Source organism: Doryrhamphus excisus, chromosome 13, assembly GCF_030265055.1.
Source record: "Doryrhamphus excisus isolate RoL2022-K1 chromosome 13, RoL_Dexc_1.0, whole genome shotgun sequence".
NCBI lineage: Eukaryota > Metazoa > Chordata > Actinopteri > Syngnathiformes > Syngnathidae > Doryrhamphus > Doryrhamphus excisus.
In genome coordinates, this window is record NC_080478.1 from 20,182,051 (window position 1) to 20,208,263 (window position 26,213).

The following is a 26,213-nucleotide window of genomic DNA, read 5'->3' on the forward strand; positions in this document are numbered from 1 at the left end:
TGTTCTTATACTGTATATACGATGAATATATTGTTGTGCTAATAACTTCATACGTTTGTTAGGGGTTTGAATCTGAGCGCTAAATTATTTGTGCTTTTTATTTCTCTGCATCGATGTGATAGAGTTGCCTTGTAAAGTCCCTGGTAAAACACAGTCGTCCTGTGTTTAAAAACAGAACAATGAGTCCCGTATTTGGCGGTTTTGCTGTTAAGTGACGCACTTTGTTTTGTATTTTTATATTACCGTGGGAATCAAAAATAGTCTACCGAATATCAGTGGATTCAATCGACCACAGTTTAGCACAGGCTTCGCCAATAGATGCTAGCTATCGAACACATTGCCGTTCGACTTTTCTGGCATCTGTGTTTATTCCCACCCCTACAGGGTGTCCCTATTTATTTTGGGGGAAAAGGCAACTCCAATCACTAAATGACGTCATATTTTTGTGTCCTTTCTTATGACTGAGCCTTGTTATTTAATTGAATAATATAAGCATCATGACACCAAAATGGGACAATGTCTTTACTATTATCAGGTGATGTCGCAAACGTGACATTAGCAAACAGGAAGTGTCCAGCTCTAACAGGAAGTGCGCGCAAGATCAAAGACAATGCTGCCGACTGGCACAACTTGATGCTCCGCTGGGAGAAACTTAACGACGAAGGTTTCGCCACTGTGGGGAACATTGCCAACTTGAGGCTGAGCAAGTGAGCATCTCACAACATGGCCGCCAAATCAGTGCTGGCACCTCAACTCTCACCTCTCGTCTCCGCCTCTTTTCTCCACGCAGCGTGCAGACGCGGGAACGTTCGTCGCTGCAGCAGGAATGCTGCAAACTGGAAGACATCGTCCACAAAATGGTAGCGCAAATGGCAACAAGGTATCACGCGGATGTTTTGAGTTGCGTTTGATCTTCTCAGGAGGCCATCGTGGCCAAGATGCGGCGTCTGATGGCGTCACAGCGAGGTCTTCTGGAGCTGGAGGATTTTCAATTTGGACCCGAAGGCAGGAAGGTTCCCCTGTTCCTCAGCTGGAGCACCAAACAGTTTGGTGAGTCTTTGCTTCTGTTGGTAAAATATCTTAGCATTAGGAGGCAAAAATAGCATAAAGTTTAAATATTAAAGACTAAAATATGCAATTAAAAAAAAATTAAATATTATCATAAACACAAAGAATAAAATTGCAATTTTAGAAAAATTAATTAGGTTAGATTTTCAGTATGTGAACCTCATTAAAAAAAGTTGGGATGCTCCTGGTCTCGGGCCTAGCTGTTACTTCATTATGAGACTCGGCACCAAGTCCGAGTCCATGGTTCTCGTCTGGAGAAGGATGGAGCGCCATCTTCAGATCAGGGATGTCTTGTTCACGAGTGAGTGACGGAAGGATGGAACGTGAGATTGACAGGCGAATTGACATACGTCTGCATAAGGCAGAATCAGTAGAGCGCCCAATCACACAGCCAATACTACTCGGTACATGTTCATCTATCCATCCATTTTCCTCCGCTTATTCCGGGTCCGGGTCGCGGGGGCAGCCCAGACTTCCTGGTCCCCGGCCACCTCCTCCAGCTCCACCGGGAGGACACCAAGGCGTTCCCAGGCCAGCTGTGAGACATAATCCCTCCAGCGTGTCCTAGGTTTGCACCGGGGTCTTTTCCCGACTGGGCATGGCCGGAACACCTCACCAGGGAGGCGTCCGGGAGGCATCCGGACTAGATGCCCGAGCCACCTCAACTGACTCCTCTCGATGTGGAGGAGAAGCGGCTCTACTCTAGATCGACCATTGTGTGTTGGGTGGCGGTCAAGGGCGGGTGCCTGGGCGACCAGATCCGGTTCTCGGTACACGTTCTTTGTTCCAAACACGCGAGCGTGTACACTTGCTGTTCCAGACGTGCCGTGCAGCATCCTATCGGACGCCTTCACCCGGGAGCTGCGTCTGAAGCGGACCATTCTGCAGGAGACGGCTCACAGCCCGACCTCGGACCTGAGCATGGTGTACGTGTCCTGTTGGCTGCACCAGCCATTCATGACCGCGCAGGTCAGATTGGCGCTGGAGGCCATGTTGCTGGAGACGGGCCACCGCCCTCTTTGATGTTATCTTCTGGGACAAACTGAGAAAAGCAAAAGTTCTCATGTTGCTCTGACGGATTTTATTGGAAATGAGGAAACGGCATCATATGGAAGGGAGATGGACTATTTCTAATGAGTACACTTGGAAAATGGTCATGTTATAAAAAGTAATAAAATAGTGCAACTTTGTTTTTCATAAGTATCTACATATAAACATCATCTGTCACGTGTCCAAATATGAAAACAAAAAAAAAATGACATCCACACTCCTGTTTCTTAAAAAGTCGTGATGTGGTGAATGAATGAACCGATCCAGTACTTTCATGGTTTATGGACCAGGTTCATGTAAACATCAAGACTTGGACTTGTGTCATGTGACAGGCTAAGAAATAAATAAAGTAAAATGAGTATTCATCAAGAAGTCAAAGCTGCAGTATCCAGTCTGTCACGGCTCAGGTTGGTTTGGATCCATCAGAGGCCTCAATGCCGAGCAGGGCCTGCACTGCCTCCAGGGGGACCCCTTCCGGGGTCTGGATGTGCATTGTGGTCCCGTCCGGCCCGTTGACGATGACGATGCGCTCTTCTCCGGGTTCCGCTAGCTGGACCGTCATCCCCTCCGTCTGGATGTAGATTTCCTGACCCTCTTCAAGTTCTTTTGTTTGACAAGACTCTACAAGTTCCAAGGCAGTCTGGCACACAGGTGCCACATCCTGGACTGGACAGGACTCGGGTGTCTGGGCGGATGCCGGGGGGGACTTGTCCTGACTGTTCACCTGTTGGCTCTGGTTTTGAGCTTCTGTTAGAGGGACCTCCTCCTTCTGGTGGTTACCTGCGGTCACCTCCATGGGTGTGACGGGGGAAGGGGACTCTGTGGGCCCCGTGGAGCTGAAAGACCACAAACCACCACTCAGAAACCTGCCGGGACCAATTAGCCAATCAGGAGCTGAACTCACCGGGATAAGTCCGTGGCGGTGGAGCTGCACACTTTGGCTTCACTTGGAATGGGTGGCGGCGTAGAGACCACGCTAGATGTTGGATTTTCGCCGCTCGCAGGGTTCACAACTGGAAATGTGGTAGAAGGTGATTGGCTAACGCTAACCGGTACAAATACTCCGGGTTCTGCAAGCATGAGAAGATGTACCGGTTCTCTCGATGCCGTTCTGGTGCAGAGGAACGCTGTTCTCCATCTTGAAGCGCTTGGATGGGGGCAGCATCTTGGAGTTCTGCGGAAACAAGGTTTTCAGCTTCTCATGTTCGGGCGTCATTCAGGACCTGGATCCTTACTCCGAAGACGTGGAATTACCTCCATGTATCGGCTGTTTTTAGTACTTAGACTGGAAGCGGGAGAGGCTCCGGGGAGCACCTTCATCCGATTCACCTCATCCAGGATGCCCAGACACCTGGCCACCTAAAAACGCCAAAGTCAGCACACTTGGAACTCTGGAAGACCTCAGATGACCTCTCACCTCAATGTTCCTGATCTCGAGGGGTGAAGCTCCGCCCAGAGGGGCCATGATGTAATCCTGGGCAGCTTGTCTCACGTGAGTCTGCAGGGACTCAAACTCCTTGTAAATATCCGGAAAATGACTACGAGGTGGACCGGCACGTTCCACCTGGAAAAAAAGTTTCCAACCTTTTGTAAGATTCCGAACATGCTAGTGCCATGTACACTGTGTGTGTGTGTGTGTGCGTGCGTGTGCGTGCACGTGCCTTGGCCAGCAGCATCTCCCACACACTTAAGACTTTGGTCAAACGAGGAAGAACGATGTCCATCAGCTCCTCATCCTCGCACTGGTCCACAAGCTGCAACGCACACACCGGTTATGGAACTGGTCCACAATGTAAACCACTGGACAGTCACTTCGCACCTCCTGTAAGCGTTCTCTTCTCCTTTCCACCTGCTGCTCTGCCGTTGCCATGGCGATGCCCAGCTTGGGAGGCCGTCCGCGGCGCCCTCCCCTCCGGATGAAGCCACCTGACACCTGAGGAAACTTACGAGGAAGTCGGCGTTATTCTTTATTTTCTTTGTGGACGTTCTTCTACGTTCACATTTAAAAACAAAACAAGTTTACCTTGAGGGACGACCCCAGCGATCGCCCCCGCCCCCTGCCCCGTCCTCGCCCTCGGGGCCTGCCCGGACCCCGGTGGTGGAGGCCTTGGAATGCTCCGGCAGCTCCGAGGCCCGACTCCTGTGGGGACACTCACCGAATTAGCATGCGGGGCTAACAATGAGCTCGTTCCGAATCAACGGTTCCTACTGTGCTGGTTGCCTCGGCAACAGCTTTGTCGTCATTTAGCTCCTCTTTGGCGGCGACGCAGGCGGGCTCCTGTGATTGGCTTTCGTCGCTGGCGGCGTGTGGCGTGTCGCAGGACGGTTCCGGCTCCCCGTGGCTCGGGTTGAGTTTGTAATGGCGGTTCAGGCCACCCGGGCCGATGTAGGCCTTGTCGCAGGTCTGGCAGCGGTGGGATCGGGATTTGTGGCTGTAGGTGAGTGACATGGAGTCGTCGAGGGCGGAGTCATCCTTCCTGCCAACCTCCCGCTCCTCCTCTTCCATACTCATGTCAGAGTAGTCGTCGGAGTCGGACTGGTGGCTTTCGGCCAAGTCCTCCGTCTTGATGAACTTGTAGTCTTTAGCTTTGTACTTGGGAGGTCTGGAGACCCGGCCGGACCGGGTCTGGACTTTAACAGCTTTCTTCTCTCTTTTCTTCACCTTCTTCTTTTCTTTCTCTGCATCCTTTGTTGTAGGAGGCGGGGCCAGCAGAGCTCGGCCTGCTGTGGAGGGCGGGGTCAGCGGAGCGGGGGTTGGAGAAGCACCCGGTTCGCAGGTCTTAGCTGCCGCGGATACTTTGACTGGGCTTTTAGCGGAGGTCGTCACGGCGCCGTTTGCGGGGGTCTTTATCAGCGACACGCTTGCAAATTTAGCAGCGGGGGTGGGCGGAGTCTTGGCAGCGGAGGTGACAGGCACGGAGGAGGACACGTGTTTGTGCGCCGCAGGAGAGACGACACCGGAGGACGTCTGAGCTGGTAGCTTGTGCACCAACGGGAGCAGCGATCCCACCACGGGGGAGGGGCTTTGAAGGAGCAGTTGGATGGGGGGGTCTCCCAAATTCTGCTGCAGGAACAACTGCTGGCCCTGCTGACCCACCACAGGCTGGATGTGAATGATCTGCGCGCTGCCATTGGCCGACAGAGTCACCTGTGGCTGACTGACAGTCTGATTGGCGTGCTGGGGAACGGGCCGGGGCTTCACTTCCTGTTTAGGAAGAGCCTGGATCTGGATCCTGACTGGTTCTGACTGGGGACCGAAAAGGAAAATCAGTGTCAATGTCACCCCCCATGCCTCAAATATCAATACATTTAAGTGAGAATTACATTTATATTCATATTTTAATGCCTTAAATTCAAATAATTGTAGTCTTCCTGGTCAACTTGACCAAATGCAACAATTTGGACTTTGATGTCCAGCGTACCTTCTTCTGGCCCACCTGGATGGTGCTGCTGCTCTTCAACTGCTGCGAGACGTTGCTGCTCTGGGGAGCGGTCTGTACCTGGACCACCTGCTTCACCGTCTGCTGCAGGGCCTGGACTTGGTGCTGGGACTTGGTCACCTGGCTGATGACTTGCTGCAGCTGGGTCGGGTTTAGAGCCGCATTCTGGACTGTGGTGGTTTTGATGGCCTGGCTCTGCTGGAGCAGCTGGGCAGCCTCCGAGTCCGACACCTGGACCACCTGCTGCTTGGTGAGCTGCTCCAGGAGAGACTGTTGCTCCTCCGGGGTCAAGCCGGAGCCCTCCACCAGGCTGCCGTCCGGTTGGACGTATATGATGGTGGTGTTGCTCATGTCCGGGCCCAAGCTGGTCAAGTCCGCGCCCACCACGATGCTTTGCTCCTCGGGGCAAGTTTGTAAGAAATCCACTAGCTGGGAGCTCTCCCCAGCGGCGGCGGGCATTGCCTGCTCCTCATGTCCGGGCTGACCGCTCTGATCAACGGATTCCGCATGCAAACTGTTCCCGCGCTGCTCGTCCGTCACGCCTTCCGTACCGTCGGCCTCCTCGGCGCTGCGGGCGACCGGGGCTGGCAACACGGCGTCCTCGGGCTGCGTGGAGTCCGCGGCGTGGGCCTGAGCCGAGGAGCTTGGCGGCTCAGCGGGTGTTATTGTTCTGCTAGAACCACTATCATCCTCGTTGTCCGCCATTTTGACTGCGCGGCTACTAGCTCAGCGGCTAATAGGGATCCAGTATGTAGTTCGAATCAAATGCAATTAGAAATCAACTTCACCAAATAGATCGTCGCTCGTGAAGAATGCTTGCGTGCTGGTGAGTAAAAATGTCCACTGTGGTGAAGAACAACATGAACACAAAAGGAGATAGCGGGACAAGATGACGGAACCTTGGAGGAGTTTTCTACTAGCCTAGCTTAGCCTTCACCCAGCTCACATGGGAGGCCAGTTCCCCGAAATGGATCGCTGGACCGAACTCCTATTTCACACGGAAACACGTCGTTTGTTTTTCCAGACGGTCACATATTCTTCTTCTTCGTCTGGTTTAATTTCGGATTGCGGCCGTAACATTAAATGTCATATCGCTTCTCCCGATACATATGTGTGTAACTGTTAATGTTGTTTATTTACAAAAATACACAGTTGTGATTGTGATTATGTTATTTGGTTATTGGAGATGTCAATACCCACATCCGAGTGCACATACACTACAATCGTGACACGTTTGAATGTATTTACTAGGTCGTAATACAGCCCGACAAATCAGTATTTTATGAAAGAAAGTAGAAATCCACTTTCCTGATTTTCCATTCGTTTCCACTTGCTTTCATTAATATCGTTCGACGTTATCCCATTCTTGGTTTAAAGTCAATTTCCGGAAAACTACAAGACGGATGCGCAATGCGAAGTGTTGGTTGGGATGTTTTAACTCCAAACACCATAAATAAAAAAAGAGAAAACGAATACGCAGAAAGATGACGTAGTTGACCCAAGGGGGCGGTGCTTCCGCATGCGCACTTGATGACGACAACATAATGACGTCTGCTGGACTGACAGGGCGATGTCGCGGATGTTTACTAGCCAGCTGCGGGAATGAATAACACCTGGATGAACATCTGAGCATCTTCATTAAACAACATCCCAGTGAGTGTTTGACGCTATTGGACCTTGTGCTGATTTCGTCCTGCCAAGTAATGCTAATCATACTGCTAGCTACTTTAGCTTCGTGCTAGCGTCGCTAGCTAAAAACACGACAGTGCTACAATGCGTCGTTTGTTGTGTGTTATCGTGGAGCTGCAGTGTAATCTCTGTGCTGTTTATGTTGTGATAGCAGACAAATTGACTACGGGGATTCAGTGCCTTGCTCAAAGTCATCAGGAAGCAGACTAGCATTTCTCCAACAATTAACTGCAATTTTCATTTGTCGGCAGCATGACTCGGACCACCACTATTCCATTCTTAAGTGCAAGGCCTTACTGTTGCCTCGTTTTTAATATCTTCTATATATTGACCGGATTTGTAAGGAATCTAACCCCTTTTCCACCTCTGCAGAAACATGGCGAGCCAGCCATCTGTCCTGAGGGAGTTCTGCCCACTCCACCATCTGCTACACGCCATCCCAGCCAAAGTATGACCCTGACCATTCCCGCCGGGAAGGCCCTTTCTCTTGTTATCAGGACTCTGTTGTAACTGCCCGGTTCCATTATTTAAGAATAATAATACTTTTAATGTGTATAGTGCTTTTCAAAATACTCAAAGACGCTTTACAGTGAAGAAAAATAGAGTTCAGTAAAAGATGATTTAAAAAAAACAACATTCCTACAGCTAAAAACAAGGCTAAAAGCGGGGCGGGGTACAGCAGTCAAATATAAAAAAATAGACATTAAAAACGGATTTAAACAGGTGGGTTTTTAGTGTTCACCGCACCCACAAATGTAGTGGTTTTGTTCATTCATTTATTCATTTTCTACAGTTTATCCTCACGAGGGTCGCGGGGGTGCTGGAGCCTATCCCAGCTGTCTTCTTGGGGCGAGAGGCGGGGTACACCCTGGACTGGTGGCCAGCCAATCACAGGGCACATATAGACAAACAACCATTCACACTCACATTCATACCTATGGACAATTTGGAGTGGCTAATTAACCTAGCATGTTTTTGGAATGTGGGAGGAAACCGGAGTACCCGGAGAAAACCCACGCATGCACACATGCAAACTCCACACAGAGATAGCCGAGGGTGGAATTGAACCCGGGTCTCCTAGCTGTGAGGTCTGCGCGCTAACCAATCGTCCGCCGTGCAGCCCATATTTGCATATTCACAATAATTCATGGTTCCATTTATCACAGTGAGTCTTCCAGGTCCTGATGCAGCAAAACAGTCCCAGACCATCACACTACCACCACCATATTTTACTGTTGGAATAATGTTCATTCATTTTCTACCGCTTATCCTCACGAGGGTTGTCACCAACTGTCTTCGGGCAAGAAGCGGGGTACACCCTGGACTGGTGGCCAGCCAATCACAGGGCACATATAGACAAACAACCATTCACACTCACATTCATACCTATGGACAATTTGGAGTGGCTAATTAATGGCCGAGGGTGGGAATTGAACCCTGGTCTCCTAGCTGTGAGGTCTGCGCACTAACCACCAGACCGCCATGCCGCCCCATAGCTGTACTATATGTATAAAAGAAAATAAATATAAATTGAAGTTATTTTTGAAAAAAATAAAATGATTTGTTAGTAATCATGTTATTCAGTGTGAATTATGCTGATGTCACATTGTTGTCGTGGTTGATAGACAGCTTGACCGGCAGAGGGCGCACAAGCCGTGTTTGACCTCAATGAAACGTGACTGAAACTCTGACTTGATGGTTCTGATGGGTCTGGGTGTCCTGCAGGTTCAGAGGGGATTCCGCTCGGTGGTGGTCTACCTGACGGCGGTGGACAGCAGCAGTGACTTTGTGGCAGTGGGCAGCAGCATCGGCATGTTGTACCTCTACTGCCGCCGCCTGGCACACATGAACAAATACAGCCTGGAGGTTCGACACGCTTCTTTTCCGGCACTCTGCCGTCAGTCCGGTCTTTTTATCGTGTGTGTGTACTCTCAGGGAAAGTGCGACGCCATCACAGCCGTGAAGCTGCTGAGCTGTTTTGATGATCTGGTCGCGGTGGGAACTGCATCCGGGCGTGTCGCCGTCTTCCAGTTGGTGTCCCCGCTTCCGGGTCGCAACAAACAGGTGAGGACATTTTGAAAAGGAGGAGGGGGGAAGGTGAAGCTGTCAAACCGTGACGCCTGCGTGTCTGCAGCTGAGGCGTTTTGACGTGGTGGGCCTCCACAAAGGAACGGTGACTTCTCTGGCGTGGAGCGCTAATGGCATGAAGCTCTTCTCTGGAGATGACAAAGGACGCGTGGTTTTCTCCGCTCTGGACCTGGATCAGGTGACGCTACAACTTTGCAGGTAACCTCAATGTTAACATGAAGTGGCACCGCGCCCGCCTGACTGTTTGCACGTGCACGCGTGTTCAGGGCACGTGCACGCCTGTACTGCTGTTGGAGGAGTTGTGTGGTGTGGTCCAGTTGGACTACAGTCACCAGGTGCTGCTTGTCTCCACGCAGCAGAGATCTCTACTGTACTGCACACAGAAACAGGAAGTGCAGCAGCTCGGCACCAAACCCAGGAAGAGGTAAACGCACATTTAATGGAGAACAGAGTCAAATACAGTAAACATCGGATATATCGGATTCAATTGTTCCCACTGGTTTTGTCCGATATAAGCAAAATCCGTTATATGCGTATACCGGAAACTTTTACGCATATATCGAATTTATATCCGGTATATGCATAAATCGGATTTTATCCGTTATAAAAAGGCACTTCCTTGACTATGTTTCCAATGTACCTGGACACGCAGGCAACGCTGCAAATGACGTCGTATAGCGGCCTGTCACGATTCGGCGAATCGGAGCGCCACGATGCGGCCATCCGATATATGCGAGGGAAATTTCATGGAAATGCATTGGAACGGGACTGGAGATTTTGTCCGAAATAAGCGAAATCCGTTATAAAAAATCCGATATATGCAATGAATTTTTATTGGAAATGCATTACAGAAAAATCGCTTCTTTTTTATCTGTCCGTTGTGAGCGAATTTCCGATATATCCGAGTCCGATATATCCGAGGTTTACTGTAGAATTCATCTTTATTGTCCACTGAGGAAGAAAAAAAAAATGGCTCACCAGCACAGGAGACAATCATTGTACATTAAAACAAAAATAATAAACTTATAGCATTGACACAATAAAAGCAGAGGATGGTAGAGCTGTTCTTATCATATGTAATTATTGTTAAAAAATCGTCAATGACTTTTGGTATGTAACATTATTTAAAGCAGGGGTGCTCATTAAGTCGATCACGAGCTACCGGTCGATCGCGGAGGTGGTACTGGTCGATCGCTGGTCGATCGCGGCGTGACATTAAAAAAATATCATCCTAGCATCAATGCCGTCACTCGATTGATATACAGGGCAGCCATTCAGATGACAACTGAATGTTGCCCTTCGGGCGACCAATCAAATCAAACAACGTCTCTAAGTGCAGCAGAACTTACGATGTCAGCCTATCATCCATCCCCGTTACTTGATTGACATACAGGACAACCAGTCAGATGACAACTGAATTTTGACCTTTAGGTCACCGCTCATGCGTAAACAACGATGCAAAGTGCTAAGCTAGTCGGCGAATTGCGAGATTTTAAGCCCTCGCTAAAGTTTATGGTCACTAAAATGAGTGAAGGAGCTGGACCAAGTAAAAAGGCAAAAACTGGACCAAGTAAAAAGGCAAAAAACATATCACTTCCATACGGATATGGAATATTATACGGATATTATGATACGGATATTATCCATGACTGATAAACATTTGGAAGTGTGCTTGAGGCTGGCTATCAGCAGCTACTGTCCGGACTATGCATCCCTGGCTGGTTCAATTCAGTGCAAGTCATCAAAGTAAACTCAGGTAATTACAAAAAATGTTAATAGTTAATTATGTGTGTTTTGCAATATTGGCTCATTTGGTTATGTAAGGTACATCAACATACATTGTACGTACAAATAATCCTCAATACATTTGAAAATAAATAGATGTTTTGCATTTTTGTAGTGGGTAGATCATTTTGACTCGGTCATTTTAAAAGTAGCTCGCATGCTGAAAAAGTGTGAGCACCCCTGATTTAAAGGGACCTTTGGCCAGAGGAGCTCGTTAATACCTGTCAGATTTTAGAAGTTCAAACTTACAGGACAGATAAATTCAAATGACTATCAAGGACTGTCCCAAAATATAGTACAGGGGATATGAACAATTGTACATCAACAATATTAATAATTGTGTTAATAGTGCAAGCTTGTAGTCCCGTTCCCCATCTGTACTGAACAATGGCGACACACTTGCTTTCATTTTTCCCCTTTTCTTTGTCTGTTTACAGTACAAATTTCATTGGGAAGGCCAAGTGTTCCCAAATTTGTGTTCCCAATTTTAGCCACAGAAGAGGCTTTTTTCAAGCTCTAGCGTCTCCTTGACACTTGGCACACTTCTGATGTTTATTGTGTGGGAAATCGGTACGCCTCTGTAACAAATTGAAGTGTCTGCCTGAAAAAATGCGACAAGGAAAACAAGAATGCACCGGATTCATACGTATATTCATATTCATACGTTTTACAGCAGTGGCAGGTTTGGGGCATGCTTCCTGCCAGCTCTTTGCAAACAGAGCGACCTGCAGGTGTTTGCTGCTCGTCCTGGTCTAAGACTCTGGAGGTCCGATGTCGGAGGTCATGTGGTGGACACCAGACTGCTGAAACCTCTCTTCAGTGCTCAGGTATTTCTACTTGTACTGGTAAGCTGGGATAAAAAAAAAACCCTTCTTTTCACTTTTACTTGCATTTTCTTGTTGCCAGATTCCTCATTTTGAGATCTTCCCTCACCCTGGTCCAATCGGGGCGTACCGTCCGGCAGACCGACAGCTGGGTCTGCTCAGCTGTTTCCTCAAAGATGGCTGGATCCTCAGCTGGAACGAATACAGTGTCTATGTCCTAGACTGCATTAATGAGGTACAGGTTTCACCGCTGACCCTGTTCGTTCAAAGCCAGGTCCCTGAGACATTGAGTGACTGACAGTCGATACAATCACCAAAAGGGGCCCAAACCACTACTTAAAAAAGAAAAACATACAGATTTTGTGTATTTAATGTTACATAATAGGGCTGCACAGTGGTCGAGTGGTTAGCGCGCAGACCACAGCTAGGAGACCCAGGTTCAATTCCACCCTCGGCTATGTCTGTGTGGAGTTTGCATGTGTGCATGCGTGGGTTTTCTCCGGGTACTCCGGTTTCCTCCCACATTCCAAAAACATGCTAGGTTAATTAGCCACTCCAAATTGTCCATAGGTATGAATGTGAGTGTGAATGGTTGTTTGTCTATATGTGCCCTGTGATTGGCTGGCCACCAGTCCAGGGTGTACCCCGCTTCTTGCCCGAAGACAGTTGGTGACAACCCTCGTGAGGATAAGCGGTAGAAAATGAATGAACATGATTCCAACAGTAAAATATGGTGGTGGTAGTGTGATGGTCTGGGACTGTTTTGCTGCATCAGGACCTGGAAGACTCACTGTGATAAATGGAACCATGAATTATTGTGAATATGCAAATATGGGCTGCACGGCGGGCGAGTGGTTAGCGCGCAGACCTCACAGCTAGGAGACCCGGGTTCAATTCCACCCTTGACTATCTCTGTGTGGAGTTTGCATGTGTGCATGCGTGGGTTTTCTCCGGGTACTCCGGTTTCCTCCCACATTCCAAAAACATGCTAGGTTAATTAGCCACTCCAAATTGTCCATAGGTATGAATGTGAGTGTGAATGGTTGTTTGTCTATATGTGCCCTGTGATTGGCTGGCCACCAGTCCAGGGTGTATCCCGCCTCTCACCCCAAGAAGACAGCTGGGGTAGGCTCCAGCACCCCCCACGACCCTCATGAGGAAAAGTGGTAGAAAATGAATGAATGAATGGAACGTCATAAACGTGCTAACAAGGATGCTAGTAAGTTCTAAGCTCTTTTAAAGATGGCTGACTCTTGATGGTGGTTTGTTCAGGTGCTGGTGGGAGCACTGGAGAGCAGCGGAGACATTGTGTCTTTGTCGTGCTGTGACAACGAGATCTTCATCTTGAAAGGAGACAGAGATTTGATCAGACTCTCCGACAGTCCGGAGGGGGCCATCAGTGCCCGTGAGTGCGTCAGGCGGGGTCCAAGCAGAAAACAAACACAGCGGCCCCTTGGTGCGACCTCCATTGTTGTTTATCTCTCCTTCAGTGTCAGACTTCCCCATGCGTCTGTCTTCCCCTTTGACACCTCCCAACATCCTCCCGAGCACTGGATGCGTGGAGATGGCTCAGCCAATCAGAACCATGGCCATCATTGTGGAAGGAGGGGGTCCGCAGGCAAGGTGCGGCGAGGAGGGAAGGGAAGAAGAGGAGGAAGCGGAGGAAGCACAGGAGAAGGATGAGGTGATGCGAACTCTAACTTTGTAGGAATTATACCAAATGAAAAATAGCCTTTTGGCTAATTCTGCAGCAATGCTAATTGATGTCCAATTTCCCCTGATGTTGAAGCTGAAGCTGAAGCTGCAGGTCATGTGATACTTGAGTGTTTTTTTTACCTAAATAAATGTGTATTCTGTCAGGACGCCGCGGTCCTCACCAGCTGCTCTCGTAGCCGCAGCAGCTCTGTGGCTTCCTGGGACAGTCTCCATGGAAACACCTCCTTTGACCGTTGCGGTACGCCCATGGGGCAGGAAGACATGCACCAGGAACTGGTGGTGAAAGCTGTGAAAGTGAAGAAGAAGAAGAGAGGCCAACAAGGCGAGGAGCGTGCGGACAGCCGTACTGCGAGATGGACGGACACTGACTCTTTGTTTCCTTCGGCAGAGAGCAACAGTGGGAATCGTCTGTCTGAGAGCCGTTGCTCGGACTCCATGCTTGTGGTCCAAGATGGCAGCTGCAACGATGGACGGAGCGAACGTGTGTCCCTCCTGGGACTGGAGGTTCCAAACCTGCAACCGGAAACGGCGATGGAGAGAAATGGGATGGATTGGGAGGACAGGGGTTGGTCTTCCACCCAATCCAGGTTTGTAGTAGAACACTCGTCTCCTCTTCTTGACATCACCGTCTTAACCTTTATCCCCTTCATCAGCTGCCACCTCCTTCCAAGCTGCACGATCCCTCAGGACCCGCAAAGCCCGGTTGTCCCCCTCACCCCAAATGTGGATCTGCTGCTGGAAGGCCCCTTCTCCTACAAGAACAACACAGTGCAGGATGAAGCACAGCCAGTGGAGGAGCAAGAGGACCACTTTCTGATCAAACCACGGGTGTGTTGGTGATCATGGTTCCTCATAGTCATGGACCCAGGATGTTCTCGCATTCGGGATGCCGTCAGTTAGATTTCACCCAGGCACAAAGTCATGTGTTAGAATGTCAGGACGGTCTGCGTCCTTATTTGAGATCCTCCACAATATGGTGTCAACGAGGACCACAGAGGGATCGAAATGTGATTAAGAGTGCAGTTTCTCTCCTCATCTGTCATCTGCAGGAGGAGGAGGAGGGCTCCGTGTCACCTGCTGATGTGAAGGACCAGATGTTTGATTCTACCGGACTCCCCAACAGGAAGCAAAGTGTGTCGAGTGAGGAGGAAAACGACATCTATTGCCACAGTCTGCCCCCTGCTGACAGTGCAGCAGAACACAGCAGCTGCCAAAGCCAGGAGACTGACGGACAGTTGCACCAGGAGGTTGAAGACAGACATGGACTCAAACCTGACCATGTGAGACCTCTATAGGAGACCTCTATATTATTATTAATATTATTTAGCAATATTATTCTAGGGCTGCATGGCGGGCGAGTGGATAGCGCGCAGACCTCACAGCTAGGAGACCAGGGTTCAATTCCACCCTCGGCCATCTCTGTGTGGAGTTTGCATGTTCTTTCCGTGCATGCGTGGGTTTCCTCCCACATTCCAAAAACATGCTAGGTTAATTAGCGACTCCAAATTGTCCATAGGTATGAATGTGAGTGTGAATGGTTGTTTGTCTATATGTGCCCTGTGATTGGCTGGCCACCAGTCCAGGGTAGACCCCGCCTCTCGCCCCAACAAGACAGCTGGGATAGGCTCCAGCATACCCGAAACCTTAGTGAGGATAAGCGGTAGAAAATGAATGAATGAATGTTTACAACCGGGCTGAGTGATTAGCGTGCAGGCCTCACAGCTAGAACACCCGAGTTCAATTCCACCCTCTGTGTGGAGTTTGCATGTTCTCCCCGTGCATGCGTGGGTTTTCTCCGGGTACTCCGGTTTCCTCCCACATTCCAAAAACATGCTAGGTTAATTAGCCACTCCAAATTGTCCATAGGTATGAATGTGAGTGTGAATGGTTGTTTGTCTATATGTGCCCTGTGATTGGCTGGCCACCAGTCCAGGGTAGACCCCGCCTCTCACCCCAACAAGACAGCTGGGATAGGCTCCAGCATACCTGAAACCTTAGTGAGGATAAGCGGTAGAAAATGAATGAATATATGATGCATATAATAATGTAATCAAATATTACAATAGTTGCTTTTATGGCAAATGTTGACCCAAAATTGTCTCAATGACTAATTTTTTCTGCATGTGGGTTTGTGAAAATTAATATTATTCTTCTTTCCTTGTCTTACCAGTTGGCCGAAAGCTGGATGGGATACTCTGGACCCGGATGTGGAATACTGAGTCTTCATGTCACTGACAGGTGTGTGTGTGTGTGTGTGTGTGTGTGTGTGTGTGTGTGTGTGAGACTTGAGGTAATGAAGTCAAGCCGTGATGTTTGTGTGTTGCAGATACGTGTGGTGTTTGGACTTTAAAGGTGGATTGTTCTGCAGTCTTCTGCCCGAAAGCGGTCTCAATTGGCAGCGCTTTGAAGACAACATCCACCAGGTGGCGCTCTCGCCCTCAGGTGAGCTCATGCAGCAACACGTGCTGGATGTAGTGTTCGCCGTGGGATGCTAACCGTGGGCGCGTGTGCCAGGTCACCTGCTGTGGAAGGTGGAGCAGAAGAGCATGACGGCGTTCGCTTGTGCCAAAGTGTCAGGAAGAGGGAAACGTCACTGGTATAAAGCAGTGGAGCAAACCGCCTTCGTGGCGCTCGGTGACGACTCGGCCTGGATCATCAGGACCAACGGAGACCTGTACCTGCAGACGGGTAACACGCCGCATCTTGGCACAATGTCCTCACTTGAAGAGACGGCAACAGGACTCGGCTCTTTCAGGTCTGAGTCTGGAGCGCCCGTGCGCTCGCTCAGTCAAGGTGGACACGCCGTGTGTCTTCAGTCAGGTGTGCGTCAGAGGGGGCGTGGTCTGGGCGCTGAGTGAACACAACGCTTTATTCTACAGAGAAGGACTTGATGCCTTCTGTAGTCTGGGAGACACCTGGAAGTACGACACTGTCAGGTACGCCTACTGTGTGTTACCTCAATACTACTTCATAATTACTATTCTTGTATTACCTCAGTGATATTGGAATATTATTGTAGTTCTACTGTATTAACTATTTATTAGTGATATCATGATACTACTGTAGTTGTATTGTAGTGATAGCTCAGTAGTACTAATGTAATTTCCTGTCATGTGATCAGTGAGGCTCAGGGTGTGGAGTTGATGTGCGTAGCTTTGGGAGACAGAGGCATCGCCTGGGCACTCGATGTCAGCGGCAGCCTCTGGTTTCGAACCGGCATCTCTTCATGCTCACCTCAGGGAGAAGATGACCATTGGTGGCAGGTACCGTGTGTGTGTGTGTGTGTGTGTGTGTGTAAGAAAGGTCCATATGGTGTCGTGGTGTGTCTCTCAGGTCAGTATTTCCGACTACGTGGTCTTCGATCAAGGCAGTCTATTCCAGACCCTGTTGAACGCCACACATAGTGTTGCCACGGTAACCAAGGCGCCGGTGGAACGCGTGGTAGCGTTCTTGTCTCAGTACTCGCAGCGCCAGCCCACCCTTGTCAGCGCCAACGCTGGCGGCGTTTGGGTGGCGTCAGGACGGAATCAGCTCCACTTGGCCCGTGGCAGCCTTGTGGGTCAGTATTATGGCATTTAGACAGTATATCAATACATACTATACGTATATCAGGGGTGCTCACACTTTTTCAGCATGCGAGCTACTTTTAAAATGAGCGAGTCAAAATGATCTACCCACTACAAAAATGCAAAACATCTATTTATTTTCAAATGTATTGAGGATTATTTGTACGTACAATGTATGTTGATGTACCTTACATAACCAAATGAGCCAATATTGCAAAACACACATAATTAACTATTAACATTTTTTGTAATTACCTGAGTTTACTTTGATGACTTGCACTGAATTGAACCAGCCAGGGATGCATAGTCCGGACAGTAGCTGCTGATAGCCAGCCTCAAGCACACTTCCAAATGTTTATCAGTCATGGATAATATCCGTATCATAATATCCGTATAATATTCCATATCCGTATGGAAGTTGTATGTTTTTTGCCTTTTTACTTGGTCCAGTTTTTGCCTTTTTACTTGGTCCAGCTCCTTCACTCATTTTAGTGACCATAAACTTTAGCGAGGGCTTAAAATCTAACGCAATTCGCCGACTAGCTTAGCACTTTGCATCGTTGTTTACGCATGAGCGGTGACCTAAAGGTCAAAATTCAGTTGTCATCTGACTGGTTGTCCTGTATGTCAATCAAGTAACGGGGATGGATGATAGGCTGACATCGTAAGTTCTGCTGCACTTAGAGACGTTGTTTGATTTGATTGGTCGCCCGAAGGGCAACATTCAGTTGTCATCTGAATGGCTGCCCTGTATATCAATCAAGTGACGGCATTGATGCTGGGATGATATTTTTTTAATGTCACGCCGCGATCGACCAGCGATCGACCAGCGATCGACCAGTACCACCTCCGATCGCGATCGACTTAATGAGCACCCCTGCTATATATATACTTTTACTACTGTAAAAGTATACAACACATCCCATTGTTTTACAGGAACCTTTTGGCAGAACCTGGTTCCAAGAGGAACAATGTCGGCCACCAGGTGGACCTTCATCACGTCTTCAGTAGTGCCTGACAAAGATGGTAACACACCTTGACATCCAAACACAAACACACGCACACACATTGATAGCAGTTCGTTTCAGGTGCCTTCCTGTGGTTGGCTCAGAGCAGAAAGGATCTCTTCTGTGTGTGGGACCAGGACGGGGAGCTCCGGCCGTCATCGGTGCCGTTGCCACCTGAGGTCAGTCACCAGTGGAACGTCTCTGATGTTATCACGTTGACCTTCACCTTCTCATGGCTGTCCAGGTGGAGCTGGTTCACCTGTCGGCTTGCCGTGACGCCCTGTGGGGACTGGACTCCCATGGCCGGGTCAGTATTCGCACTCTGTCTCCATCCTGTCCCACTGGTCTCAGCTGGACGTCGCTGGACCTCAGTCAGCTGGGTGGGTTTTTTTTTTAACCGTGTGATGCTTAATTATTGCTGAGTCATTGATTGAACTCATGTGCTGCCTTTGGAACAGTCAGTATTTACATTTTCACAAACCCACATGCAGAAAAAATTAGTCATTGAGACAATTTTGGATCAACATTTGCCATAAAAGTAACTGTTATATTTGATTACATTATTATATACATCATATATTCATTCATTTTCTGCCGCTTATCCTGGTGCTGGAGCCTATCCCAGCTGTCTACGGGCAAGAGGCGGGGTACACCCTAAGCTGGTGGCCAGCCAATCACAGGGCACATATAGACAAACAACCATTCACACTCACATTCATACCTATGGACAATTTGGAGTGGCTAATTAACCTAGCATGTTTTTGGAATGTGGGAGGAAACCGGAGTACCCGGAGAAAACCCACACAGAGATGGCCGAGGGTGGAATTGAACTCGGGTCTCCTAGCTGTTAGGTCTGCGTGCTAACCACTCGTCCGCCGTGCAGCCCTGCATCATGTATATACAGTATATATATTATTATCAACATGATATATAAGGGTACAATAATAGGGTAAATGTACTATAATACTATATATTATAATATTAGATTAGCTCCAGAACACATACACGCAAACAACATATGTGGGCTTTATTGTACCATTCTGATGTTCAGTCCATTCCCATGCCTCACAGCTAGGAGACCCGAGTTCAATTCCACCCTCGGCCATCTCTGTGTGGAGTTTGCATGTTCTCCCCGTGCATGCGTGGGTTTTCTCCGGGTACTCCGGTTTCCTCCCACATTCCAAAAACATGCTAGGTTAATTAGCCACTCCAAATTGTCCATAGGTATGAATGTGAGTGTGAATGGTTGTTTGTCTATATGTGCCCTGTGATTGGCTGGCCACCAGTCCAGGGTGTACCCCGCCTCTCGCCCCTTTTTTTTTTATTTAAAAAAAAGAAAACATTGCTATTTTGAAAATAAATCATGTTGACATTTTTTTTTGTCAACATGTTTCCAAACATCGCACACGCCCACATACCTGCTTAGTTGTGTACCACTGACAGCTGCCTGTTGCATAAGCGGTGTTATGTCGCTCCACAGAGACGTTTCCAGACTAGAAGGGCAGATCTGTTTTTAGTTGTGGTCCTTCTCACTATCAGGGAGCGCATGACTTGCTGCTGTCAGTCAGACTCCCAACGTGTCCTTCAAGGCACGAGTCAAACTTGTTTATTCCACCTTGTGACCGCACAGTTGGGAGGGCTGACGCACGGCCACGATCCGCTTTCAGCTCGCGTTCGGTTTTGAACTTCAACCCCCGACATCAGCAAGTTTCTTTTACATTGGTAGCAGGAATATGTAATAGTTGCTACACTATAACTTATAAAATCACATGATATAAAAAATTACAACCAACAAACTCTTTTCGTGAACTCTGGCCTCTGGTTTCTGGACGACCTGCTCCACCCCCCAAAACCACTTGAATAGTTCTGTACATAACCTGAGTAGTATGTCAAAATAGCTACCTAGCGTTTATTATAGGGTTTTATAGGTTTATTATGGTAATGGTAATGGTTTTATTTCATTTGAACATGCATCAGATTACAATTGAATGCATCCCATAATCAGTTCCCAGTTCCACATGTCCAAAAGGAGTAGGAAGAAGCAAAGCTTATTAAATCCTACCCCTCCATCTGGTACTTTTACAATCACTAACTGTTACATTTGTTCACTTCCTGCTTTCCATAATACAGTTTAAGGTTGTTTTTTTTATAATGTACCTTGGCTCATCGTTGTGCATCGTTTGAGGTCCTTACTCAATCCATTCCATAGTTTGATACCACATACTGAAATGCTATGGCTAGCATAACGTAGTCCTAGCATAGAAGTGTTTCAAATGTACTTCTTCCCTGAGATCATATTTCTCCTCTCTTGTAGAGAAGTATTGGATAACATTTTTAGCTAATTGGTTATTTTTAGCCTTATGCATTATTTTAGCTGTTTGACGATTTAACTATATCAGCAAGTTGAAGTATTTGTGATTTTAGAAATAAGGAGTTACAGTAAACCTCGGATATATCGGATTCAATTGTTCCCACTGGTTTTGTCCGATATAAGCGAAATCCGTTATATGCGTATACCGGAAAATGTCCGTTTTACGCATATATCGGATTTATATCCAGTATATGCGTAAATCGGATTTTATCCGTTATAAAAAGGCACTTCCTTGACTATGTTTCCAATGTACCTGGACGCGCAGGCAACGCTGCAAACGCCGCAAATGACGTCGTATAGCGGCCTGTCATGATTCGGCGAATCGGAGCGCCACGATGCGGCGATATATCCGATATATGCGAGGGAAATTTAATGGAAATGCATTGGAACGGGACTGGAGATTTTGTCCGAAATAGGCGAAATCCGTTATAAAAAATCCGATATATGCAATGAATTTTTATTGGAAATGCATTACAGAAAAATCGGTTCTTTTTTATCTGTCCGTTGTGAGCGAATTTCCGATATATCCGAGGTTTACTGTAGTATGTTCTCTGTATTATGAATTATCCTTACTGGCCTTTTTTTTTTTGCAGTACATTTAGCCAGTGAAGATTGCTTTTATAGTTATTAGCCCATATTTCCACACAATAAGTAAGATATGGTAGAACCAGAGAGCAATAAAGAGTGTGGAGTGATTTCCGATTGAGAACCAATTTTGCTTTGTTCAATACTGAAATATTTCTGGCCACCTTATGTTGTATATTTGTAATATGAGGTTTCCAGCTCATATTTTCATCTATTTTGATCCCCAGAAATGTATTTTCGTTTTCAATGTCCACACCGAAACGCATACTTCTATAGTGGTATGTGTTTCAAAGAATTTATTTTCGTTAGTTGACTTAGTTGCTGGAGACATCTGTTCAGCGCTTACTTTGCCTCGAAAGCACAACAGCAAATCAGGCGCGGAGCTTAAAGTCAGCTGAGTGATGTCATGTGACATTTACAAAGTGGCGTCCATCCCGTGGGTGCAATCGACCCACACTACCTGGACTGGTTGATGGTGATGGACTGTGCTAGCATAAAGTGTCTATGTCTGAGAAAACAGGAATTGCAGTACGTTTCTTATCTGGTTGCTTTTTGGACGGGAACATTTTGAGCTTCATCATCTGATTTGTGGGGAGTTGAGGAGTCAAAGGTCAGCGGGGTAGCAGTGAAATCGGAATCTGTTTCCCCTCAAAACAGACTGACCTGGAATCTTTTTGTGGAAACGACGGGAGCGGACATGATCCCATTCCGCCCTTCTCCACTTTCTTGGTTCACATAGAATGTTTGGATATTTAAAAGTGGTGCGGGATTTTGTTTGTCCTAAATACTTTGTGCCAGATTTGTGTCAGACTTTTCACCTCTGCATTGACGACATGATGGTTGTTGTTCGTGACACGTGGGGGGTTGTGGTATCAGGTCAGAGGAATCAATCTTGTGGTCCTGCATGCACAAGCCATACGTATTCTTCATGTCCATGTCTTTTTTTCCATGAGACAGGAAGTGTTCGTTTGGTCAGTGTGAGCTGTGGAAGCCAGAACGTTTGGGCCCTGGACAGTCGAGGCCTGGTCTACTTCAGAGTCGGAACACAACCACTGAACCCCAACATGATGCTACCTGCCTGGATCCACATTGAACCACCTGCACAGGTAACGCATCCAGAAATAGTCCAGAACCACCTGGCCAAAAACGCCAGGACACAGTAGCCTAGAACTGACGAAACATTAGTCAAGACTCACCTGTCCAGGTAACACGCGTCTAGAAACGCTAATCCAGAACCAGACCCAACTTTCCAGGTAACACATCTAGAAATAGTCCAGAACCACCTGGCCAAAAACGCCAGGACACAGTAGCCTAGAACTGACGAAACATTAGTCAAGACTCACCTGTCCAGGTAACACGCGTCTAGAAACGCTAATCCAGAACCAGACCCAACTTTCCAGGTAACGCATCTAGAAATAGTCCAGAACCACCTGGCCAAAACCGCCAGGACACAGTAGCCTAGAACTGATGAAACATTAGTCAAGACTCACCTGTCCAGGTAACACGCGTCTAGAAACGCTAATCCAGAACCAGACCCACCTGTCCAGGTAACACGCGTCTAGAAACGCTAATCCAGAACCAGACCCAACTTTCCAGGTAACACATCTAGAAATAGTCCAGAACCACCTGGCCAAAAACGCCAGGACACAGTAGCCTAGACTCACCTGTCCAGGTAACACGCGTCTAGAAACGCTAATCCAGAACCAGACCCAACTTTCCAGGTAACACATCTAGAAATAGTCCAGAACCACCTGGCCAAAAACGCCAGGACACAGTAGCCTAGAACTGACGAAACATTACTCAAGACTCACCTGTCCAGGTAACACGCGTCTAGAAACGCTAATCCAGAACCAGACCCACCTCTCCAGGTAACACATCTAGAAATAGTCCAGAACCACCTGGCCAAAAACGCCAGGACACAGTAGCCTAGAACTGACGAAACATTAGTCAAGACTCACCTGTCCAGGTAACACGCGTCTAGAAACGCTAATCCAGAACCAGACCCAACTTTCCAGGTAACACATCTAGAAATAGTCCAGAACCACCTGGCCAAAAACGCCAGGACACAGTAGCCTAGAACTGACGTAACATTAGTCAAGACTCACCTGTCCAGGTAACACGCGTCTAGAAACGCTAATCCAGAACCAGACCCAACTTTCCAGGTAACACATCTAGAAATAGTCCAGAACCACCTGGCCAAAAACGCCAGGACACAGTAGCCTAGAACTGACGAAACATTACTCAAGACTCACCTGTCCAGGTAACACGCGTCTAGAAACGCTAATCCAGAACCAGACCCAACTTTCCAGGTTACACATCTAGAAATAGTCCAGAACCACCTGGCCAAAACCGCCAGGACACAGTAGCCTAGAACTGACGTAACATTAGTCAAGACTCACCTGTCCAGGTAACACGCGTCTAGAAACGCTAATCCAGAACCAGACCCAACTTTCCAGGTAACACATCTAGAAATAGTCCAGAACCACCTGGCCAAAAACGCCAGGACACAGTAGCCTAGAACTGACGTAACATTAGTCAAGACTCACCTGTCCAGGTAACACGCGTCTAGAAACGCTAATCCAGAACCAGACCCAACTTTCCAGGTAACACATCTAGAAATAGTCCAGAACCACCTGGCCAAAAACGCCAGGAGACAGTAGCCTAGAACTGACGAAACATTAGTCAAGACTCACCTGTCCAGGTAACACGCGTCTAGAAACGCTAATCCAGAACCAGACCCAACTTTCCAGGTAACACATCTAGAAATAGTCCAGAACCACCTGGCCAAAAACGCCAGGAGACAGTAGCCTAGAACTGACGAAACATTAGTCAAGACTCACCTGTCCAGGTAACACTCGTCTAGAAACGCTAATCCAGAACCAGACCCACCTTTCCAGGTAACCCAATTGTTCAACACATCTAAAGACACCAGTCCGGTCCAGAAGCACTCGGTCAAAGACACCGGTCCAGGTACACATGTATAAAAACACTAGTCCAGAACCACCACCCCAGGTATTAGAAGCATCTCGAAAGACTAGTCTGTCCAGGTAACACATCTAGAGCCACCCGTCCAGGTATCCGGAAGCACTTTTCTATTTAACGACGACATCGTGTTCTTGCAGCCAATCGGAGTACAGCTCATCAGTATTCAGACGAGTCCAAATGATCGTCTTCTGTGGGCGTTGGACAACAGAGGTGGGGTCTTCGTCAGGACCGGGCTCAGTGACGAAATGCCTGTCGGGACAGATTGGGAACCGGTGCAAGGTCTGTCCGTTTCAAGTGTCCTCACTTCGCCCATACGTGTCTGCGTGTCCTTAGACTTGTCTGTCCGTCCGTCATTCAGGTCTGACGGTCAGTCAACTGCTTCTCAGTTGTCGGACAGTTTGGGTTCGATGTGCCAATGGAGACATGGCTCGACGCTACAGTGTCTCCGATAAAAACCCAGCTGGAGACTACTGGAAGAAGATCCCAGGACACGCTACTTGCTTAACTGGTGAGACGTACTCCTTACTCGGTACCGAGCCTCACCGGGACTTTAACCCGGACGTCTCCTTCCTGTCCCTGCAGTCACTCCAGATGATGACTTATGGGCGGTAACTGCTGTTGGCGGACTGGCCCGTCGCATGACAAAGCTCCTACCGCAAGCTCAGCGTAGACCTGCTCCTTCCGAGATAAATGTTGGCGACGATGAGGACGACGAGTGGGAGCTCCTCTGATGTGATTTTGTCCACGTATCACCTGCCCCAACCTTGAAATGACCGCCCCAACATCCAAGGACATGAACTGTCCCACCACGATCCGTCCTTTTCCACTCGCTTTTCCTGGGAACTGGAGCCCTTCCCAGCTAACTTTGGGCACGTTGTCATCCACGGGACCGATCAGTGCGATGTACCGCTAGCACTGGGATATTTAAAGATGAGCAGTCTGGAGTTGGGAATAGGAATAGAGGGTGAGGTGTTAAAGGTGGTCTTTGGTGTGGAAAGGTGTCCAGAGGAAACGTTCCGAGTTCCGTAGTTTCACTTCTAACACGTAATACTTTTTATTTGGGGACCTATTATACTCATTCGTTCATTTTCTACCGCTTATCCTCACGAGGGTCGCAGGGGGGGGGGGGGGGGGGGGGGGTGCTGGGGCCTATCCCAGCTTGCGGCCAGCCAATCACAGGGCACATATAGACAAACAACCATTCACACTCACATTCATACCTATGGACAATTTGGAGTCGCTAATTAACCTAGCATGTTTTTAGAATGTGGGAGGAAACCGGAGTACACGGACGGGGAGAACATGCAAACTCCACACAGAGATGGCCGAGGGTGGAATTGAACCCGGGTCAGCTAGGAGACCCCGGTTCAGCCTACTATACTCATTTTTCTGCCCTTTGTATTGAGTTGTGTATAAAGCAGCTACACATGATAACAGCACATAAAGCTTTCTAGATCTTCCAGAGTCTGCACCTATCCCAGCTGGATTTCGTGCTTCCCTCGAAAACAGTCGGTTTTAATTTATTCAACCCACAGCCCGCCTCCAGGCACCCACCCCCGGGTGGGTTGGTCACACCCTCGAGTGCTTAGGAGGACTTGGAGTTGGTAAATGCTAGTTAATAAATGGCGATTTATCTTTTTAAAATATTCGCTTTTAACATCGAGCCGTATGCGTTGCATCCCGAATCCGATCCGGAAGTAGAGACTAGACAATCCGAAATGTCTCAAGAAAAGGGTTTACTTCAAGACGTCTCTCAATGGTAATTAGCTTTAGCATTTTAGCGGTTTCGACAGCTTGTGGTCATAAGGAAGCCCGTCTATGTGTGACATCACAAACGTCCAGTTTTACAATGCCCTCTGAAACCAAACCAAACGTTTTCAGCCATTCCAAACTTCTTTCCAGGCTCACATCCAAATGCTCACACTTCATTCTCTGAAGCTTTGGCATTGTTTAACACGAGAATACGACATTCTAGCTCCATTTATAGGTCAAAAAAGTGGAAAAACTATAATAGGTCCCCTTTAAAGGACTTTCCAGGT

The 26,213-nt window shown here is 48.0% G+C and overlaps 3 protein-coding genes across 8 annotated transcripts; 2 read left to right on the forward strand and 1 right to left on the reverse strand.

Annotated features, from left to right (window-relative positions):
- Positions 1–633: 633 nt before the first annotated feature.
- LOC131140713 (cyclin-dependent kinase 2-interacting protein-like) lies at positions 634–2,091 on the forward strand. Its single transcript, XM_058091379.1, has 4 exons — positions 634–707; positions 791–860; positions 921–1,050; positions 1,889–2,091. The coding sequence occupies exons 1-4, from the start codon at positions 634–636 to the stop codon at positions 2,089–2,091; spliced, it is 477 nt and encodes a 158-aa protein (XP_057947362.1).
- LOC131140312 (tectonin beta-propeller repeat-containing protein 2-like) lies at positions 921–25,287 on the forward strand. Of its 5 annotated transcripts, none has more exons than XM_058090592.1 (27): positions 921–1,050; positions 7,620–7,695; positions 8,973–9,113; positions 9,183–9,311; positions 9,382–9,513; positions 9,602–9,759; positions 11,794–11,947; positions 12,027–12,179; positions 13,217–13,349; positions 13,435–13,628; positions 13,805–13,982; positions 14,049–14,247; positions 14,314–14,488; positions 14,710–14,940; positions 15,831–15,898; positions 15,987–16,102; positions 16,175–16,348; positions 16,416–16,596; positions 16,782–16,923; positions 16,994–17,219; positions 18,163–18,252; positions 18,315–18,412; positions 18,478–18,613; positions 22,147–22,295; positions 24,312–24,453; positions 24,533–24,682; positions 24,757–25,287. In XM_058090592.1, the coding sequence occupies exons 2-27, from the start codon at positions 7,624–7,626 to the stop codon at positions 24,903–24,905; spliced, it is 3,870 nt and encodes a 1,289-aa protein (XP_057946575.1). In that variant the 5' UTR covers positions 921–1,050; positions 7,620–7,623; the 3' UTR covers positions 24,906–25,287. The 5 variants fall into 5 exon arrangements, 2 of the variants coding, with proteins under 2 accessions (XP_057946575.1, XP_057946574.1); XM_058090591.1 differs by lacking the exon at positions 921–1,050 and adding an exon at positions 5,912–7,211; XR_009132386.1 differs by lacking the exons at positions 921–1,050; positions 24,533–24,682; positions 24,757–25,287 and adding an exon at positions 5,910–7,211 and having other exon boundaries at positions 18,478–18,540.
- On the reverse strand, positions 2,135–7,015 carry LOC131140313 (uncharacterized). Of its 2 annotated transcripts, none has more exons than XM_058090595.1 (10): positions 5,556–7,015; positions 4,328–5,365; positions 4,142–4,258; positions 3,938–4,060; positions 3,780–3,872; positions 3,536–3,682; positions 3,373–3,477; positions 3,211–3,292; positions 3,023–3,131; positions 2,135–2,954 (listed from the first exon to the last, which is right to left on the reverse strand). In XM_058090595.1, the coding sequence occupies exons 1-10, from the start codon at positions 6,261–6,263 to the stop codon at positions 2,522–2,524; spliced, it is 2,955 nt and encodes a 984-aa protein (XP_057946578.1). In that variant the 5' UTR covers positions 6,264–7,015; the 3' UTR covers positions 2,135–2,521. The 2 variants fall into 2 exon arrangements, with proteins under 2 accessions (XP_057946578.1, XP_057946577.1); XM_058090594.1 differs by having other exon boundaries at positions 5,541–7,015.
- Positions 25,288–26,213: the final 926 nt, after the last annotated feature.